Source organism: Amblyomma mixtum, chromosome 1 (genome assembly GCF_055824585.1).
Source record: "Amblyomma mixtum isolate Tamu chromosome 1, ASM5582458v1, whole genome shotgun sequence".
Taxonomy (NCBI): domain Eukaryota; kingdom Metazoa; phylum Arthropoda; class Arachnida; order Ixodida; family Ixodidae; genus Amblyomma; species Amblyomma mixtum.
This window is the reverse complement of record NC_143012.1, coordinates 64,149,231-64,170,508: the sequence shown is the minus strand read 5'-3', so window position 1 is coordinate 64,170,508 and position 21,278 is coordinate 64,149,231. Positions and strand designations below refer to the sequence as shown.

At 50.0% G+C, this 21,278-nt stretch overlaps 1 protein-coding gene across 10 annotated transcripts in view; it reads left to right on the top strand.

The window, feature by feature from the left end:
* Positions 1 to 19,824, top strand: part of heph (polypyrimidine tract-binding protein 1 heph) — a 168,678-nt gene extending 148,854 nt beyond the window's left edge. For all 10 annotated transcript variants that reach the window (XM_089551185.1, XM_089551171.1, XM_089551158.1 and 7 more), the window contains 6 exons: positions 2,350 to 2,383; positions 9,028 to 9,120; positions 9,659 to 9,875; positions 11,207 to 11,284; positions 16,488 to 16,551; positions 16,634 to 19,824. In XM_089551185.1, the coding sequence (XP_089407311.1) occupies positions 2,350 to 2,383; positions 9,028 to 9,120; positions 9,659 to 9,875; positions 11,207 to 11,284; positions 16,488 to 16,551; positions 16,634 to 16,702 (555 nt within the window). In that variant the 3' untranslated portion in view covers positions 16,703 to 19,824. The remainder of the gene's footprint in view (positions 1 to 2,349; positions 2,384 to 9,027; positions 9,121 to 9,658; positions 9,876 to 11,206; positions 11,285 to 16,487; positions 16,552 to 16,633) is intronic.
* The last annotated feature ends 1,454 nt before the right edge of the window (positions 19,825 to 21,278 follow it).

Here is a 21,278-nt window from a genome sequence, read left to right as displayed (position 1 = left end):
GTTGCAGGGTTGGTGCCGGTTCTGGATATGTTTTGACATGAGAAGGTGGAAGTTGCAGGGTTGGTGCCACGTCAGATGTGCCTCACCTCCGATTCATTTTGTCGCGAGGCACGTACAGCACACTCATGCATGGACGCAGATGAGAGTGCACGAAAGTAATGCAGCATAGCACTGCACTCTCATTTTCGTCTACTCATGCATTGTACAGGGTTGGTCACACTTGGTGGGAACGCATGAGCACAAGGTTGCCTGGCTTCCACAGTGCTACCTGTAGCTACAGGGTTGGTCACATTTAGTGGGAACACTTGAGCACTAGGTTGCCTGGCTTGCACAGTGCCACCTACAGGGTTGGTCACATTTAGTGGGAACACTTGAGCACTAGGTTGCCCAGCTCACACAGTGCCACCTACAGGGGTGGTCACATTTAGTGGGAACACTTCAGCACTAGGTTGCCTGGCTCGCACAGTGCCACGGTGGCCTGTGCAAGCTAGGCAACCTAGTGCTGAAGTGTTCCCACTAAATATGACCAACCCTGTAGGTACAGGTAACACTGTGCGAGCCAGGCAACCTAGTGCTCAAGTGTTCCCACTAAATGTGACCAACCCTGTAGGTGGCACTGTGCTAGTCATGCAACCTTGTGCTCAGACATTCCCACGCAACCTTCAGGTGTGTGAGCCGTAGTACCACCTGCTCAAGTGTTTCCGCCAAGTGTGGTTGACCCTGTACATGCCTCGCAATGCACCACTGAGCCCAACAGGGACTTGCTGGCAGCCTTTACTCTGTCGCCACCTTGGAGCGCTGCTGTGCACTCTGCTTACTGTTCTGATTATTCCGACTGTCTCTGGCGTGGACTGCACGGCACTCTGCCTAGCCGCACTGTCACAGTCGCATGTTGCTCTCGATTCACTTGCTGCTGCCACCACTCTTGCTCGCTGCTGCTGCTGCCACCGTCACCGCCGCTTGCCCATGCGGCTGTTGTTTGCCGCAGTTGTTTTTTTTTTTTTCCCTTGACTAAGTTTATTTCTCTCCTTTCTTTTGTGCTGAGCGTTTGTTTGGTTTTTATGCCTTTTTCCAGTTTTTTGACCCGTTGTTTTGTTTCTCTTTTTTTTCTCTCCTTCCATCTCTTCACTCTTTTTACGCTGTCTCTGCTGTCTCTTTCTCACTGTTTCTCTCTCTCTCTTTCTCTCTCCTTCTGTCTCTCTTTCCCTCCACTTTTCTACCCCTCCTCCCTTCTACTCCTCTCCACCGTTCCCGTATTCCCTGATGCTGTCCTTTCTCACACGAATCGCTATCGCTTCTCACCCCCCCCCCCCCCCCCCCCCTCCCTAATGTAACGTGGTTTTTTCATTCGGCGCTATGCCAACCCGTATTGCTGCATGTGTCCAATCAATCCTGCTACTTGTCCCGTTTCGCATGCCTTTTTTTTCACTTGTGTTTGAACCCTATGGCCTTGTTTGCTTTTGCCATGGTCATTCCCTTATTTTTGTTGTCTTCATATGTTCTTTCCTTCCTCTTTTTTTGTCTTCTATGCCTTATCTGTGTGTCTTGCATGGCTTACTTTCTTTCTGAAACCTTCCCTGATGCCTTCTGGGGAAAACAATGTTTGTGGTCTTTATCTCTATACTTTCCTATTTCTTGTTGATTGCACCTCTTGTTACTTCTCTGCTTCTGTCATCAATTTTTGTCCCCTTTCATGCGTCAAAAAAAAAATCTGACCGCCCTTTTCTTGCCTATTCTTCGTCTTTGCATCCCTTTTTCCTTATTTCTAAACATGTCCTGGTACTGCACTGTTTTGTCTGCTTCGTCTACACATACAATTCTGTCTCTGCGTTGAAATTTTTTTTTTTGCCTGCCTGTCCACTTTTTCTGCCCCCCTTGAAACCCATGCACTGTTCTGCCCTCTCTTGGCTCATCACTTGTCCTTCCCTAATTCCCCGGAACATGTTCATTGCCCTTCCCAAATTCCCCGGAGCGTGTTCTTTGTTCTTCCCTAATTCCCCAAAACGTGTTCCCCGTTTCCCTTCTGCCACTTTCTTCTACCTTTCCTCACCCGCTCTCTCTCTCTTTCTGCTTCTCTTTCCTCTTCCCTCACCTCTTCTCTCTCTCTGTCTCTAAAAATAAAAAAACAAATCTGAAACCGCCATCACCACTGCTGCCTCCTGTTGGCTGTCGTGCGGACCGCGCTCTCTCTTGTGGTGGGGAACTTGGCCCGACCCACCGATCACCAACCAACCAACCAACCACCACCTCCCCCTCCGTCCGTGGGTGCCTGCCCTCTTGGCCGCACACACCCTCTTCTGCTGGGCCCGCCTCTTCTCGAAAAAAATCCTCCTCCTCCTCGTTTTATAGATGGTCACGCCCGACGCTCTCTTTACCCTTTTTGGTACGTTCTCTCTTTGTTTTTTCTCTCCTCTTATTATTTCTTTTTTTCTCAGTGCACACTTGCTACCGTATATTGCCGCGCATAAGTCTATGTTTTTTTGTTTTGTTTTGTTTTAATGTCCTTCCAAAGCCGCCGCGGTTGCTCGGCTGCTGACCCGAGAGACGCGGGTTCGATCCCGTCCGCGGCGGTTGAATTTCTTTGGAGGAGAAATGCTAGAGGTGTACTGTGCGATGTCAGTGCACCTTAAAGAACCCCAGGTGGTCAAATTCCGGAGCCCTCCACTACGGCGTCTCTCCTAGCCTTAGTCGCTTTGGGACGTTAAACCCTATAAACCAAACCAAACCCCATAAACTAAACGAAACTAAACTAATGTCCTTCCAAAGTTGGGGGCCGACTTATAAACTTATAATCGGAGTCGACGTATATGCGGAGTCTCTTGAAGTCTGCCTATATGCGGGGTCAAAAGTACTTTTGGCCGAGTCACGGATAATATCACGCCCCATGCGCTCATAATTCCGTAATAGTTGTCAGACACGGTGCGAAAGTGGATCTGCGTGAAAAACTTGAATTTAATTGATGTGCACCACAGGTTTCTTTTAATGGGATAGCAACTTGTTGTCGACAAACCAGCGGCAGCAGTGGCTCATGAGATGATCGCGACTGTGTCCTCACAAGCAACGGCGAGTCAGAGATGTCTCGTGAATGGATAAATGTTTCTTTATGACTCGGCCTAAATTCGGAGTCTTAACTTTTTTTTTGCCTAAAGGGGGTCGCGAGTTGGGGAGTCGACTTATAATCGGCAATATACGGTAATTGTCTTTTTTTTTTGTGGTTCCGTTGTGCTCGTAGTTCATCTCTTCTTTTGTTTGTTTCACTTTGTATATAACCTCCTGTTTGTTTTTACTTTTCCTGTGCATTTCTGTCGTATTTTTTCTTATTATTTTTTCCTGTGCTGGACCACACACACACATGCGCGCGCACGCACACACTCCTGTGGCCCGTTCTGTCTGTCGGGTTGCTGCTAGCATTCTGGCCCGTTTTTCTTTACCTCGTGAATTGCTTTTAATCGCACTTAATTGTTTCCGTTTTGCCTCCTTGCTTGATTTATTTGCCCGGTTCGCCGCTAACTTCTCCTTTTATTTTTCCCGCACTCTTTAGTTTTCCGGTGTGTGTGTGTTTGCTCTGTGTGTGTGTGTGTGCTGTCCTCTTTAATTTCTACCGCCAGTAGCAGACCGGAGGCTTCTTTTGGTTCCGTTTTTCTTGCCTTTTCATTACTATTTCTTGTCTCCACAGGTGATTCTTGTAAAGATTTCATCCTTTGGCCACTGCCGTATTTACTCGCATAATGATCGCACTTTTTGAAAAAAAAATTGACGCAAATTTAGGGGTGCGATCATTACGCGGGGTAAATTTTTTACAAAATATTTTTTAGCGCCAAAAATGCAAACAAGTTGCAGGCAGACAACCATTGTCACACGGGCGTGCTACCCGCAGTTATCACGAACCGAGTTCAGCGATCTTGGCTTAGTCGTTAACTGAGATGGTAGAGTGCGAAAAGCGCACGAGCTGGCCCGCTTCAAGAACATAATTTCTTCGCACTAAATCACGTTCTAAGAGCAGCGCATCAAAATAGCCAGTTGTATAGTGCTGCGCGACGCAGCTTTTTGCAGCCTTTGATCTCGTCCGATGGCACAGCAGCAGCGTACAACACCAACATCCCGCGGCGCTCAAGCTACGCATTTTTACCACCTTTACGCCGAAAAATGTTCGGTCCCTGCCGCATCGTTGATGTACTTAGGTGACACGTACGCAGTGCTCTGAGCACTGGATTTTACGTGCTTACCGCAATGGTGCCGCCCGCGAGCACGGCGGATGACAGCGCTCTGTACTCCCTAGTCGTAGCTAGGCCTAACTTGTTTCGTATCGAAGCCACAGTGGATGACGCTTTTGAATTGACCAACGCTATAATGAGTGTTCTACTTATGGTGCTGTTTTACTGACAACCTAATTGTTTCATATTAAAAGAAATATATAAGATCAATTTCAGCGATGCCTTAGCAGCGGAGCTGGTGTGCAAGCAGATCGGGTCACTCCGCTGCTACGTGGCTGCGGGCGGAAAACTAGCTTGTATTGTAGTTATTGCTCCTACCTGCAACTCAGTACAGGCCAGCGATCCTCGAGGAGGATTCATTTTTGGCGTTCCCGTATCCCACCCAGGGCTTATTATTTATGAGAACAAAGTTTAGCCGAATCACCGCGTCACTTCGTTAGTTGCACCGCAACCCAGAACGGTGGCGAGCCTTGCGACAACGGCGAACTGTGATTCGAGGTAACGGTAGTTAAGTTTGGTATCCGTGGTTAAGCATAACCGATTTTAGACTGCCCGTGTGACTGCAGGTCAACCAACAGGTGGCTGCCGCTGCAATGCTGACAGAGAAAGATGGTGATCTGCACGTGCCATCTGTCAGACAGATGGCAAGTACGATCACCGTCGGCTAGAATCGACATCGTCGACAAATTGCTGCGGCAGGTTAGGGGTGCGATCATTACGCGAGTGCGGTCATTATGCGAGTAAATACGGTATAGTTCTTTGCGTTCAACGCTGTAGTTGGGAACAAGAGCAGCCATTGTGGACAAGCTCCTCGACAAATTGCAGTGGCAAGTTAGGGGTGCGATCATTACACGAGTGCGGTCATTATGCGAGTAAATACGGTATAGTTCTTTGTGTTCAACGCTGTAGTTGGGAACAGGAGCAGCCATTGTGGACAAGCTCCTTGGCAGCGTGCCATGAGTAGTTTCTGCAGAACATGTAATATTAGCACAGTAATGCTAGTCCCTGGGTGTCCAACTTCTGAGATTGGTTGTGAGGCTTAGCGAAAGCATAAGTTGGGAACTCCTGAACAATTGCAGATACACGCAGTATTCTGCTGTGGCCCGGGGTTCTGATGGGTTGCATCAGGCCGACTCCTTGGGCTAAGTGTATTCTTTGCTGCAGATTGATGCGCAGTTTAAGCTGTGGACGACTGTTGTAAATTATACCGGCCTGCTTCCTCTGATATCTTGATGGTTTGGTTTGGTGTATGGGGTTTAACGTCCCAAAGGGACTCGGGCCATGAGAGACGCCGTAGTGGAGGGCTCCGGAAATTTCGATCATCTGGAGTTCTTTAATGTGCACTGTCATCGCACAGCACACGGGCCTCTAGAATTTCTCCTCCAAAGAAATTCAACTGCCGCGGCCAGGATCGAACCCGTGTCTTTCGGGTCAGCAGCCAAGCACCATAACCACTGAGCCACCGCAGCTGCTCTGATATCTTGAGTAGGTTCATAGATTCATATGGGAGGTTAGCGGTAGGACAGCTCTGGGGATGACTTTATTACAGGACTACCTTTTCAAAGGAAGTTGCTTAGCGTAGAAATTGTTTGCCTTGTGTTGTAGTTGAAAATGGTCTTCAGCAGCTAGCTGATAGGGGTGTTGGCGAGTTAGGGCTGTGGGAACTGTTTTGGCTGTTGGGTAGGTGCTTTCAATAATGGGCTTGGTGCATTTAAGGGTATATGTTGAGACATACTCTTGGGCTGTGGCGACTGCAAATGGGGCAAAGTTGGTGCCGAGTTGAGGTCACCAGGAGCAAGGTTCAGGCTTAAAAGTGCGTCCCTTTTTTCAATTTTTAGTGTTGGGAGTGTTGTAAAATCGCAGCACTAGCAAAAATAAGTTTGTCGGTATGAAGGAGTTCCGCTTTTTTTTACCAGCGACCAGCGGGTGTTTCACTTACCTAGGTTGAAAGCATTAAAAAGTCGATTTCGTTTACTGCTTCTATTGGCTAGTGGAGTAATACAGGACACTTCGGACTGTCCCCCAGTGTTAATGATTGCTGTTTTTTTTTTTTAAGTTGTATCCTACTTTAATATTGGCCCAATTATCTACTTAGGGTCTTGGTATCAAGTAATGCAAGGTGCCCCACTTCTTGAGATTGAGCCTTCCTCGGTGGCTTAGTGGCTGTGGCATTTGGCTGCTCATCTCAACATTGCGGGATCTGTCACAGCTATGGCGGCCATATTTCAGTGGCGGCAAAATGTGTGGTGTCGGTGCATGTCAAAGAACACCAGCTGGCCTAAATTAGTCCGGGGCCTTCCACTCTGGTGCCTCACGTAGCCCATGTGTCGCTTCGGGACATTAAACCTTGTAATTAACTATTTGCCTCCTGCTGTTGCCCTGGGCTATTGTAAAGGTCTTTTTCAAAGGCTTGTAAAGGACACTGACATGGTGCACTCTTTCTAAAATGGGTAGCAGCCGGAAATCGACAGCCAAGGAAGTGCGGCTTCTTTGATGGTCAACTGTAACATGCAGTGCCAATTTGGCAGGGTAAAGTGCACGAGGTTCAGACTGAGGAAGGTTACAGTGTTGATGTTGGTACTAGCTGTTGAAGTTAAGTTCAGGTTCTGATGGTGCAGCCTTACACTTGGGATAAAAGAAGCCTTGGCAGTGATTTTCCAAGGTTAATTCGGTGCCTTCTCTTGACAGGGAATGCAATTCGAGGCTGTTGTTTAAGCAGTTACCAGTGCAGTGGGGGCTATTTCTCTACGTACCAAAGCGAATATGGGAAGAATACACGCTCGCACAATAAATAAGAGGTGCGTGAATAGTGAAATTTCGGGGCGTATCAAAATTCAAAATCAGTTGTTAAATAGTTCTGCAAAGTTCAGTGGTAGCAAAAAAAGTCATTTAAACCAGATTCGAACGATAAAAATTGCACAAATGGAGTAGCTTGCACTAGACAAGATATGACTTATTCATTCTCATTTATCTATGATCATGGCCAAAGATCATTAATCGAGGGTACAAAAAAAAAAAAGCTGCTGGCATCTGGGTGACGTTGAAGTAACGAGTTTTAGCTGTTTGGTTTACTAGAAATATTACTACAATGCTATTGTAGATGGCGCTACAAGTCTCAATGCGAGATGTGCTGTTTTCTAGTTGCTGCCACAGATGGCGCTGTGATCTCAGGGTGGTAGCAGACCCCACGAAATCTCGAAACATGATGAGTAAGAGCCGGTGCTCTTAAAATGACCTACGTCTGAGATCAAGTAATCGAAAAGTTTTTAAGGTTCAGAGTAAGCAGTTTGGTATGTAACAGATCTTGTGCTAACAGTCTGTGTGAGTTTTTCTGGTGTTTACGCTGAAGGGTTTTCTGTACAGCACTAAGACGGTATAGATCCTTCTGTTGTGCACTGCTACGATGAAATGCTTAGTGGTCTATGCGTTTGCCTCAGCATGCTAGTTAGCAGTCTACCCAATGGTTCATTTTGACATGCAAATTATGTATCAGCATAACATCTTTAATGCAGACTGCAATGTTTTCATGTCTGATGATGAGATGCTAGTTGTCTATCAAATGAAGCACTAGCAAGACAACTGAAATGAGACCAGCAAAGCAAAAGGCTTTTAGCTTGGGGGAGGACTGCATCCTGGTGCGGTTGGTTTTCACTTAGACAGTGTGAACACTGCTCTTTTGAACTTTTGGCCCCACCTATAGTGATCAGTCTACTAGGCTGATGAACGTTTTGGGCCCATTGCTTACTGACGCACACTTGTTGAAAGGTGCGACATGTTCTGCGGATAGGCACCATACCACCCGTAGTTTACTTGGGGCATGTTTTCTTGAACAAAAAAGAAAATAATAGTGTGCAGTGCAGCCTGGCATTGGTGTGGAGTCGCAGCCTCCCAGATATGAATCCTGCAAGCTTTCATATCTGAGGCTACATTCCTGTTGCTAAATTTTCTGTAACATTGACTTGTTGGAGGGAATATTAGATTTCAATTCTATTATTAACACACTGCTGGAAAATCCTTATCTCTGTGGTTACAGGTTCTAGGAGGTGGAATTAAACATCTACTGAAGGATAGAGCAGTCTCTTGGATGTTCAGTCCGTTTTAAAATTTCTCATCTGTTGAACAGAGGTGTGGTGCCTGTCATAGTGTAGACGTTTTAAACTGGGGTGCCGCCATATTGCTCGCTGGACAGCTTTTTGCATCTGGTGTTACAAAATGCTCCCTGACCATTACTTCGTTGTTCGCTAATCCGTCATGCGCACCTGCTGCAGATGCAGTGTATTAGTAGCGCTAGGTGCGCGCTGCAGTTCAGTCAGCAAAACGGTGATGCCTTGGTTGGAAAGTATACAAGGAAGACACTCAGTGCTCACGCCCGCTGTGATCAGAAGCTTCAGGCATGGAGGCAGGGCATGTGATGCGAAGACAAGATAAGCACTGGTCCCTAAGGGTAACTGCACTGCAAAATGCGACAAGTATTGATTGCAGGTCCTGCAATGCTCAACTGTGCAGACATCCTCGTTTAGTGAAAAATTTGGAACATTAAATTTGTTCTTCTATGTAAATCCTAAATATTCGTCTAGAACGTAATTTTCGTTAGAGTAGATTCCAAGAGAAGGCAAGCATAGCAGGGGGCGGCAGAAAGTCGGGTGGGCAGATGAGATTAGGAAGTCTGCGAGGATAGGGTGGCCGCAGCTGTCAAAGGACAGAGTTAATTGGAGAGGCCTTTGCCCTGCAGTGGGCGTCGTCAGGCTGTTGATGATGATGATGCCTCATGGTGTGTGTGCCTGCCTGCTTCTCTCTCCCCCTTCCCTGCCAGGTGTGTATGGCGACGTGATCAGGGTCAAGATCCTCTTCAACAAGAAGGATAGCGCCCTCATCCAGATGGCTGAGCCTCAGCAGGCACAGCTGGGTGAGTACTTGCTTGCACTTCCTTCGCTGTTCTGGGGGCGCAGGACAAGTGAGGAGTGCCAACCTTTTGGCATGCAAGAAGTGAAGACAGGAGATGGAAAGGGCACGAAAACTCTAAAATTGAAATTTCGACTACTGATAACTCGGCTTCCACTAAACGCATTTAAGAAAAAGTGTTGCTAAGGCGTATTAGTGAAGCCGCATCCCTTAACATTCCAAGCATACTGCAACTTTGAGGGCCCCTTTACAGTGTGAAAACGAAAGCCGTGTTTTTCAGTTGTGCAACAGTGGTAACACAGTACACGTGGCCCTTTCATGGCTTTGCAATAGCTCCCACTCGGTAGCAAGTGGTCGGTATCTTGTTTTGGCTACAGCAAACTCATTGAAGCTAGTGTAGATGCAGTAAGAGCTGCCTGCAGAAATGTGCGTGCTCTCCGTGCGCACTCTTCGTGCCCCAGCACTGCACTGGCGCTCAAAGCTGTTCTTCCCCCCCCCCCCCCCCCCCCCCCCCCCCCGCCCCCCTTGTGTTTGGCGTGCAGCCATGAGCCACCTGGACAAGATCAAGGTGTACGGGAAGCCCGTGCGGGTGACCCCCTCCAAGCACCACATAGTGCAGCTTCCCAAGGACGGGCAGCCGGACGCGGGCCTCACCAAGGACTACATCAACTCACCCCTGCACCGCTTCAAGAAGCCCGGCTCCAAGAACTACCAGAACATCTACCCGCCCTCGGCCACCCTGCACCTGTCCAACATCCCGTGAGAGAAATGGGGTCACACGTTTGTGGTGTCAGTGCATGCATACCGTATTTATTCGAATCTAGGCCGATAGTTTTTTAAAAAAAAACGAGATGTAGAACTCTTATGTCGGCTTAGATTCGAGGATTTCGTTTCGAGGTTTCGTATTCGTAAAATACGAATAAATGTAGCACACAGGTGGCGCACCCACAAAACGCCAACGAAAGACAGCACTGTAGCCGTTGCTATCCGTAGCCGTTGCTATCCGTAGCCGATACTGATCAAAGCACACATGAGCACTGGCTGCCATTTTGGCCTTGTTCTGTTCTCGTGCGGTGGCATGAGCACATTCGCAGCAGTGAAGTTTTCGTGCGTGGTTTTTATCACCAACACCATGGCACCAAACAGGCGGTGCCATTATAGTGCCGCCTTCAAGCGGAAAGTTATACTCGCTGCAGAGCAGTCGTCAAATCTTCAAGCCGGGCGGGACTTCGGCGGCTGATCCCGGGCTGGCGTTGCATATGTCTCCTCGCCCAAACGCCAGCCCGGGATCAGCCTGAGCGGGTTCCTGGCAATAAATGTCGTTTGCGTGCTGTACCTCTTGTTCGCAGTTGTTTTTTCGGACGGCGTACAATCGACGTAAGTTTTTTTTTTTTCTGTGGCCTTCAACTTTCGGGTCTCGGCTTAGAATCGTGGCCGGCCTAGATTCGAGTAAATACGGTACGTGTGTGTGAGCGTGTACGTATGATGTGTATGATGCACAGCATCATATGCTGAATCATGCATGTGTATCATGCTTTGCTATGCGCACAGTTGAGGTCTGCAGGAAGAGGGATCACATCGAATGATCGAGACCCAAGCTGAGGGTTTATGCAGGCATTTTGGGGTGGAAGGGTGGTTGCGCAGAGTGCTGTACCCGAGCTTTCTTAGGAACGGGGAGACTTGAAGCATAAGGTCATCGCTGGAAAAGTTGCAATGATGGTGTTCAGCGGACAGAACCAACGTGCGCATTGTTGCACATTACGGAGCTTCTCTCGCTGCATTGTCACGGTAGGCAGTGGCCCAGCTTGCTTACTGTGGGGCATTTTTAGAGGTTGCCAGGGCAGAGAGAGTCTTCTAGCTTGTTGTGTGCGAGTAGATTTTGCGGTGGGGACTTTTTGGAAATCGAGGCGGTAGTGGAAGTGACTTGGTTTTTCCAAGTGTGTCCTGTGTGCCTGTGCTGCATGAATCACTCATTCATGGGATTATGTTTTGGGAAGAGCAGGCAGATGACATCATGGGATGGTCCAACGGGCATTGGTCGTGTGATTCATGCCTTTCTTTTTTCTTTTTTTTTTTCCTGTCCCATGCAGGCCTGCCGTGTCTGAAGAACAGATTCGAGAGGCATTCACGCAAACGGGCGGGACCGTGGTGGCGTTCAAGTTCTTCCCGTGAGTCGCTGCCTCTTTTTGGAGGCGCACTTGATGGCAGCCCTGCGTTCTAATGTGTATATCAAATGCGTGCTTTGCGTTCCACTCTCCTTTGCTATCAAAAACTGTGGTGTCATTTTGTTGGGGGAAATTCGTATAAAGTGCAACATTTTCTTCACAGCCTCAGCTGGATCTAGCTACACGTACAGTTCTGTAAATATGGGTGTAACGTTAGGGGGCCGGAAGCAGGCGGAGTGGGTGAGGGAACAAACGCGCGTTAATGACATCCTAGTCGAAATCAAGAGGAAGAAGTGGGCTTGGGCAGGGCATGTGATGCGAAGGCAAGATAACCGCTGGTCCTTAACCCTTTGAAGGTTTTTGCCGTATATGTACGGCGGCGGTTTTCTGTCCCGCAAGGTCTTTGCCGTACAGGTACGGTTTCGATCTTCCGTTTGAAATTTTGCGCCAAAAGAGCAATGCGTGCTCACTGGGGGGTGCTGCCACCTCTTAGGACTTACAAGAAGTGTTTGAATTTTGTGCTGCTTTCTTACGGAGATAAGCAGAACTTATGTCTAGCTTTAGCGCAGCGGCACAGACTTCGGCAACACCCCTTTTGTAGTTTTGGTTTCGCCGCGTGATCGCAACGGAGTCGCGTGAAATTTGAGTTTTCTTTTTGTCAGCACTATCTTGCAGGGGCTGCCGAAGTTGATTTCTATCTTTATTGGCGCTGCTCTTAGCTTGCTTATCACCGTTGCTCGCGAGGTATTCTCGCCCTTTGTGGCAACGCGCCTACGCAGTTTCGATTCCGCCGCGGGATCGCAACGGAGTCGCGCGAAACGTGTTTTCTCTTTGTGGGCACTGTTTTGCAGAGGCGGCGAAAGTTGATTTCTATCTTTATTGGTGCTGCTCTTAGCTTGCTTATCACCGTTGCTATTCGTTTCTATTGAACATTTTCCAGTTGTGAGTGATGCTGTCACCAAAGTACTGTTCCTAATTTTGTTTTACTATTTATTCTCGATTATATACATTTTGTAGATTCAAGATCCGCAATAAAGTAATTTGACCACCTGGGAAAGTTTTCTTCAAAATAATTCGACCCTCAAAGGGTTAAGGGTAGTGGAGTGGGTTCCAAGAGAAGGCAAGCGTAGCAGGGGACGGCAGAATGTTAGGTGGGCGAATGAGATGAAGAAGTTTGCGGGGATACGGTGGCCGCCACTGGCAAAGGATAGGGTTAATGGGGGAGAGGCCATTGCCCTGCAGTGGGCGTAGTCAGGCCGGTGATGATGGTTATACAGTCGAACCCGGATATATCGAACCCGCATATTTCGAATTATTGGCTATATCGAACACACAGATTACCCCCTTGAAAATACTATGTAAAAGTATAGGACAGTTGCGTTGTATATCGAATTCCATTTTCGCCGGACATTGGATATATTGAACGCCGCGCCGCGCCCCTGGACGGTGCGCTTTCCCCAAAGACATTCCTGTCCGGTCCTCAGCCGCCTCAGCGGAGAACATTTCCGCAGTAAAGGCGGGGACACATGTCAGGCGAGCGCTCCGAATCCGGTCCGGCTAGGGTGCTGGGCATCGAGGCACCCTAGGTCCGGCTCGCCGCGTCCGGCGGCGCCGCTCCGGCCAGCCGGCGACCGCCGGACGCGTCAAACCGCGTAGATATGTCCGGTGCACCGCGTCCGGCGAATGTCCGGCACGCCGCTCCGGCGGGCAGCGGCAGCCAATGCGAGCGCGCAGAGCGCCAACGTCACGATGACGTCGAGTTCGCGACGTCACAGGTGAGCACGACAGAGGTACCGTGGTGAGCGGTGTGTCGGCTGCTCAATTGTACGGTTAGTTTGACAGCGCTGTTTTCACCGAACACCATGTCTTCGTTCAAACAGTCCCGGATTTGGGAGAACGAACAAGGGGTGCCGAGTGTAGCACCTTTTTTGAGCGCTGGCCAGTCCCGAAGAGCCCGCGGCTGCGGCGTCGATACGAAACCACTAGGCCTAGCGACGACTAGGGCAGTCGGGGACTAGCGCGCAGTTCGTCGCCCGGCGTTGCCGCAGGCGATGTCGTTGCCGAAAGCTTCACTCTAGCACAGGCATGCTGTCGTTGCTCGAATCTAGGAAGCATCCTTTCTGGTAGCATGGCTGTTCTGTATTTTCTTGTGCGAACGTGAAGTAAGACGAGCCTGCCGGTCGACCAGCCTGGATCGCGTCTGCTGGCGTCATAAAAACGAGCTAATTAGTGTTCTTGACGTAAATAATAAACCCTGGGATAGGGAAATGAGAAAATTATATCATTTTTCTGGTTCATTGGCCAATACCGAGTTGCTGGTAAAAGTAACAACTGTGGTACGAGCGAATTAATTGCGAGAACCGCCTCGCAGCTGCCGCTAGCTGGCCCGACGCTGGGGTCCGGCTCGACTGGCGCCCGCTAGCCGCTGCTGAAGGCGCCACGGAAACTGACCATACTATTATTTTATTGTGTGATGATGCTGTTGACAGCAAAGCGGAGTGAAGAATAGGCCTTGAACTATAGCGCAGGCGACTTCCGAAGCGCCGGCCCCTGCCGCTTCGATGCGGAGCAGGCTATAGGCCTAGCGACGACCACGGCAGACAGGCAGCAGCAGAGCTCGTCGCCCGGAGCGCCCGCGAGCGGTGTCGTTGCCGAAAGCTCGCAACATAAGCAGGCATGCTTTGTCGCCGCTCGAGTATAGCATGCAGTCTTTCTGATAACAAGGCGATGCCGTCTTTTCTTGCAATATTTGTACACCAAGCCAAGCAGCACTCAGGCACCCTCAGGGACACACAAGGATCGGTGAGCATCGCTGCGCCGCTCAACCCAAGCTCCGCCCACAACCGGCGTCGCACTTCGCCGCCGCGCAGCGGTGCCTGAGCGCTGCTTGGCTTGGTGTACAAATATTGCAAGAAAAGACGGCATCGCCTTGTTATCAGAAAGACTGCATGCTATACTCGAGCGGCGACAAAGCACGCCTGCTTATGTTGCGAGCTTTCGGCAACGGCACCGCTCGCGGGCGCTCCGGGCGACGAGCTCTGCTGCTGCCTGTCTGCCGTGGTCGTCGCTAGGCCTATAGCCTATTCCGCATCGAAGCGGCAGGGGCCGGCGCTTCGGAAGTCGCCTGCGCTATAATTCAAGGCCTATTCTTCACTCCGCTTTGCTGTCAACAGCATCATCACACAATAAAATAATAGTATGGTCAGTTTCCGTGGCGCCTTCAGCAGCGGCTAGCGGGCGCCAGTCGAGCCGGACCCCAGCGTCGGGCCAGCTAGCGGCAGCTGCGAGGCGGTTCTCGCAACTAATTCGCTCGTACCACAGTTGTTACTTTTACCAGCAACTCGGTATTGGCCAATGAACCAGAAAAATGATATAATTTTCTCCTTTCCCTATCCCAGGGTTTATTATTTACGTCAAGAACACTCATTAGCTCGTTTTTATGACGCCAGCAGACGCGATCCAGGCTGGTCGACCGGCAGGCTCGGCTTACTTCACGTTCGCACAAGAAAATACAGAACAGCCATGCTACCAGAAAGGATGCTTCCTAGATTCGAGCAACGACAGCATGCCTGTGCTAGAGTGGAGCTTTCGGCAACGACATCGCCTGCGGCAACGCCGGGCGACGAACTGCGCGCTAGTCCCCGACTGCCCTAGTCGTCGCTAGGCCTAGTGGTTTCGTATCGACGCCGCAGCCGCGGGCTCTTCGGGACTGGCCAGCGCTCAAAAAAGGTGCTACACTCGGCACCCCTTGTTCGTTCTCCCAAATCCGGGACTGTTTGAACGAAGACATGGTGTTCGGTGAAAACAGCGCTGTCAAACTAACCGTACAATTGAGCAGCCGACACACCGCTCACCACGGTACCTCTGTCGTGCTCACCTGTGACGTCGCGAACTCGACGTCATCGTGACGTTGGCGCTCTGCGACCTCGCATTGGCTGCCGCTGCCCGCCGGAGCGGCGTGCCGGACATTCGCCGGACGCGGTGCACCGGACATATCTACGCGGTTTGACGCGTCCGGCGGTCGCCGGCTGGCCGGAGCGGCGCCGCCGGACGCGGCGAGCCGGACCGGATTCGGAGCGCCCGCCTGACATGTGTCCCCGCCTTAAGTCAGCAGGCGCAGGACCCCTTTTTTTTTTTTGTTCCCCGTTTTTGCGCCCCACCGGCGCGAGCTTTCCCGCTCCTCCTGTATCGCCGGCGTGTGCTCCGTCAAGGTCATTAAGCGAAGAGAGAGTGCGGCATGGAGACGCGCGGCGACGGTTCTAAGCCACGCTTCTTGGGGAAAGGGAGAGAGTGAAAACGGTCGCTCGTGGGCACATCGTGGGTCTGGGAAAAAGAGAGAGCTCAGAAAAAAAAGAAAAAAAAACGAAGCCCAGAGCGCCGATCTTTCTCCCTGCTCTTTCTTTTCCCTCTGTCGTTCCTTCGCAGCCGCGTTGACTGCCGCTCGCATAGGCTTCGCTCTTATCGCTCCATCTGCGCCCCACGTGTTTTTTTTTTTTTTTTGTGTGTGTGCCTGTGTTTCAACGCGCGACGTGAAGCAGGCCCCAGTAGCCAACTGTTTTGGCAAGGCAGGCCTTGAAGTGGCCGGAGATGAATGTCCGGAAGATTTAGATGACGATGAGTGCTTGGACGACACGTTTCGCGACTTGTCCAATTTTCTCGGCGCCGTTCCGTCCGAAGTGACTGTTGAGGACTTTAACGCTGACAGCGAAGTTCAAGCGGTAGCTGGCGTTCAAGACGCCGACTCCAGCGACGACGAGGGCAACTGTGTTGTCGAAGAAACGCGTCCGTGCGCAGCCACTGAACTGGCATCAGCGTTAGCCTGATTCGGCGCTGTTGCGGCGAAATGGAAGGCACTGTGCTCTCGCACCTGGACAGTCTCGAGAAGATCGAGGCCAGTGTTTTGAACTTCGTTTCCCAGGGGAAAAAGCAGCCAAAAATTAGTGATTTTTTTTTCCGCGAAATAAAGCGCTTTCACATTACGTGCCCATACTATGTGATTCGCGGCTGTTCCAAACGGTAAGCCACAATTTGTTATGATCGGGAGTGCAGTTTTAGCCTATATCTGTATATCGAATTTTCGCTATATCGAACTATTTTCCGATCCCCTTCGAATTCGATATATCCGGGTTCGACTGTAATGCCACCCTCTTTCACCTCAGGCACCTCTCCAATGCAGAGCCATCTTCGTGCTTTCTTCTTTTCGCAGGAAGGACAGAAAAATGGCACTCATCCAGATGGGCTCCGTTGAGGAAGCCGTCACAGCCCTCATTGTGAGTCTGGTTATTGAAACCTGCCGATCGGGGCAGTCTCGGGGCGTCTCCCTCACGGTTGCCTCTTCTTTTCTCCTCTCAGAAAATGCACAACTACCAGCTGAGCGACTCCAATCACCTGCGGGTCTCCTTCTCCAAGTCGACAATCTGAGCCGGTGCATCTCCTCCGCCCTCAGAAGCCCCTCAGGTGGTGCGGAGGGCGGAGTGCCATCACCGGACCGATCGGGCGGGGAAGAGGCCGGCGCTGCCAAGAGAGGGCGCTAGTGACGGCGGCAAAATGGGACCCGAAAATGAGAAACATGTGACGCAACGGAGGAAGGCGCAGCAGACATTGCCGGCAAGGCAGGAGGAGCAAAGGCACTGTCTCGTTTCACAAAGGACCACGGTGTTGTACGCGCATCATTCCTGCAGGCCTGCGCTGGTCGTGATGTCGTCGCACGGGGCATCGGACGAGATGCCGGATGCGGCAGGGTAAATCTGCGTGGGGAAGGGGCGTAATTTTTGTTTTTGGTTTCCTAGGACCCGACGGACAAAAGGGTCGAAGGCAGCAGCCAGTCTTGTTGCATAGCTTAGCCCGGCTCGAAGGGACACGCTGGGCTGTGACCGTTAACGAGTGGGGCAGATTTTTTTTTGTTTCGCGTGGATTGAGAGCTCCGTTTCCACTGCCCTTTGGCTTCGTTCTCCTCCGCATCATTGACACATTTTTTTTGCCCATTGTTGCTTCTTCTCCAAGAAGGGATTGGGAACTGCGGCGGGTCTGCAGACTTCCCGTTTTTCAGCTTTTTTTGTTTTGTTTTTCACTGGCATTTTAAATCTGACGGCAAAATTGTGGGGGCGAAGGAAGTACGTGCAAATGGGGGATGATTTTGCCTCTCCACGCATGACTGCAGTCCCCCACGACCCCACTCCTAACTCCGCTTTCGAGTGTCTCTCAATGCCCCTTTCTCGCGCTCTGATTAGCAGCTGGGATTGACTGGTCATCAAAGGTCTGCACTCCAAAGCGGCAGCCTGTAAGAAGAGCGTTTTTCGGAGCCCCGTTTCGAATCCGCTCTACACTTCTCAGTTGCGCTTTGTCACGGGTTCTCCCGTGGCCGTCCATCGTTCAGAGTTTGCCAGCCGCTAGCAGTCATACAGGAAATCATCTCCCGAAGAACATGGACGGCTCTTGGCAAGTGTGCGTGGTGAACAAGATTAGGGGTGCAACTGCACGTGAGCAGGCTCAGAGTAACACGTTTGTTGGGGCTATGTTCTCAGATCGTTAAGTGCGGGCGGTTGCAGTGCTTAACCAGATGTTCACCTTGCCCACTTCCACTTCACATCCCTTCCTCCATTCCTGCTTTGTTTGTCGCGTCATGCGGCTCTTGGAAACGATTTGGGTACTTGTAAAAAACGGGTGTCTTTCTGACGGGCTGTTTCCTTGACATGGCTAGGCTAGCTTTGGAACAGCAGTGTATCGGCAGAGGGTCAGAGCCGAAGTCCGGGCCCGCGCCTGTTTTTGTTCTGTGCCTCCGCCCACACCCCTTCTTGTCCCTGCAAAATTTCGGCTCAAGCGCAGAGCTTTGCCGGGGGTTGAGGGGCGACTTCATTGGGGCCCTTGCAAGGTACCTTTTCGTTTTTCCTCAAATGGCTCCTGCGCACTACGCAAGTTTTGGTTTTTTGGGGCAGCAGTACATCCAACCCCCCTCCCCTCACTAGCCTGTTCGGAATCTTGACACCCCCCCCCCCCCCCCTTTTTTTTTCATTTTTGATCCCATGCAGTGCAGAAAAGGCAAAAGCCGTTGCTGTTGCAGTGTGGTGTGCTGGGCTTTTGCTCTGTATCGGTTCTCCGCTTTGGGGTGGGTCGGTCTGCGTAACCAAGATGGCGGGACCCGCAGCGTCCTTCGCCAGATCCAAGGATTGCTCGGGTTGCCGGCTAGCGTGTAAACCTTTGTGAAGTTCCTTTTTTTCCTTTGCCTTCTTTCTTTGCCCTCTTCGCAGTCCACTTGGGCCGCCCAGTGAAAACACGTGCCGCTGCAGGGGTTGTAGCGGGTTTTCTTTGTGGTTGGATCGCCGGGTCTTCCCTCTCAATTTGTCCTTCATGTTTTGCTTTTCGTATTTTGTTGCTTTTGGTTCATTGCCAGGGGGCAGTGGACGCCTTCAATTTCACTCTACCTCTCGCTTGTTGCTTTTCCTCCTTGCTGTGTTGTTGTGTGCCCCTGGCCTCTGTTCATCTGGGGACCAATCCAGTAGGCCTCACGCCGGTCACTTCATTCTTTTCTTTTCCTTGTAATCTTTTCGTTGTGACTTCCGTTTTCTAGGCTCGTTTACTTCAGCCTCTTCTTTCCTTTGTAATCCTACTCTTAGTTTTCTAGGCTCGTTTTCATCAGATTGAAGGAAGGCCTTCAGAGCGCGTTTGCAGTTTTCCCAGTTTTTGAATTCGCGACCAACTAGCTTCCTTCATTTCACTACCGTGGGCGATTCACGTTTTGGATTGCGTGTGGCACATCTTCATGGCTAGAGTCATGATCTGTTGTATCGCAGGAACGAGAAGCATTTGCTGAAGTACACTGAGCAAGGATTGTTCCTTCCACACGGTGCTGCAAGTGATTGGCACCCAATTTGATCGGTTGGCCCATGTTTGAAAGTTCTGTGCCTCCGAAAACAGCTGCTCGGCCCGTAACATCGGCCTCGCAGGAAGAGGAGCTGTGTTTGGCGGCTACCCTTTCACTGTGCTCTCTCTCCATTCCCCCCCACCCCTCCCCTCGGTTCAAAACACGCAAGAGCAACGGCTTTGCAGCTTCAAAACACAGTCTTCTAGCATTCCAGGATTTTTTTTTTACTATTATTTTGTTTCCCCCCCACCAAGCATTACTTCCCTCCCATTACTCTTGCTGCATCTGTTTTTGGGCCAGTTCTTACGATTTGGAAGTGCATTTTCTCATGGCCAGTTTTTTTTTTTTTTTCACATGTATGCTTCTTCGATTTTTTTTTTGTTCCCTATTACCCTTGGTGGTTGTGTTTATGTATTAATTATCTGCCTGTTTATGTTCGCACCGCTCCGCCTCCCCTCCCCTACGCCTAACTGTGGCCCAGGCAGATCTGACTTGAACAAAAGTAACATCCTCAGATCATCAGTTTTCTTCCTTGTGTATTTTTTTTTTTTCATTTTGTTCTTGGCCATTTGGCATCATTGCCTCCTGTTTTCTGAAAATTGTGGGAGGATCCATGTGTTTATTTTTTATTGAAGTGAAGAAGTATTTTGGTCAATAAAAATGTTGATTCCATCTTTTAAAATGCTGCTGCAAAGCTTTTTTTTACCTGGTATTATCTGCGATTTGATTCGGTTAATTTTTTTTATGGCTTCTTTGGCTGCTGTATCTCACTATATTTTGCTGCCCATGGTTGCTGCCCTTGGGGACTGAATCATTTCTGACCTGAATCTTGTCAGGGCAGGTCGCAAAAAGTGAAACCAATAGAACTGGTTATAAGCAACCAAGCTAAGTTGATTGCTGGTACATGCATGAATAAGTGCACATTTTGTCTGTAAGCTTTCCGCTATGCGAAGTAGCTAATCAAATTTGAATGCACCAACCACAATAGTGCCGTTCCTATGTGGTTCTTGTTTAAGTCTTTCAAGATAAGTTGGTCCTTTATCTGTGTTTCGACAGGCTTCAGGAAGGTTTTCGTGTAGCACATTTAATTCCTAGCTGTGCTGTTGAAGGCACTTTGGGTCTTCAGTTGAGCCTGGCATACTTGTGTGCTGTTAATTAGGGTTGTATAAATGTTAATGGGCAGGAATGAAAACTCGGGGTCTTTGTACTGTTTACGTATTGCTTCTAGTACTTGAGCAAGTGGCGTAGAGCGTGATCTAGAGTGATGTTATGCGCCTGTTTGCTACGTCGATAGCAACAATATGCCTTGTGCAGTTGTTGACATGACCACTACATACATGGATGTATACATTGTAATGTTGCTCCTTTTCTGGGATGAGGCAGAATGGTGTCTGGTGCTCACAGCTCGAGCTTGTCTGAAGATGGGTAAGAATGGTCGTAATGGTTGCTCGACTTTTTTTCTTTTTCTGTACAGTAGTGCGCACTTATGTTATCCTTTGTGTTCAGGTTGGGTCAGTGGATAGGGCTACTTTGAAGTTGGGGGTGTGATTTACTAAGTGGTGATTAGGGGTGCATCGAAGGTACTTTCTCTGTACAACCTTGACTGCTTCACGAGCCACTTTGTTGTCTCATTTTATTGGCTCCCCCGAGTGCCCCAAGAATTCGTAGTCACCTGCAAGCTCAAGACAAAGCGGGGCTCCTTGGGTACCTTGAAACGCTCACTGATCGCAACTGGAGTGCTGAGACTGGCACCAAGATTGTATACTTCATGCTTAGCAGTCCGCGAAAACCAGAGCTGCTTGGGACTCTTGGGGCCAGGTACTCGAATGCAGAAGGGCTAGCAAATCAAAGGCAACTTCTTAGTGCTAATGGCGTTGACCCGTCATCAGTCTGGCGCAAGGCGCACGTAAGTCGGAGGAATTGCCATGCGCCATCGAGCTTGGGACAAGCGCACATCAAGACATGTGATACATCAAGTAGTCTAGAATCTGTAAAAGCCACGAACAAGAGCACTATTTTGACGGAGGCAGCTTTCCCGGCAGCCCCCCCCCCCCCCCCCCCCCCCTGCTCCGTTTTGCTGGTGAGAATTGTTTCGGGGGAGTGCGCATTCAGTGCGTACCTGGTGCGTTTCCAAAA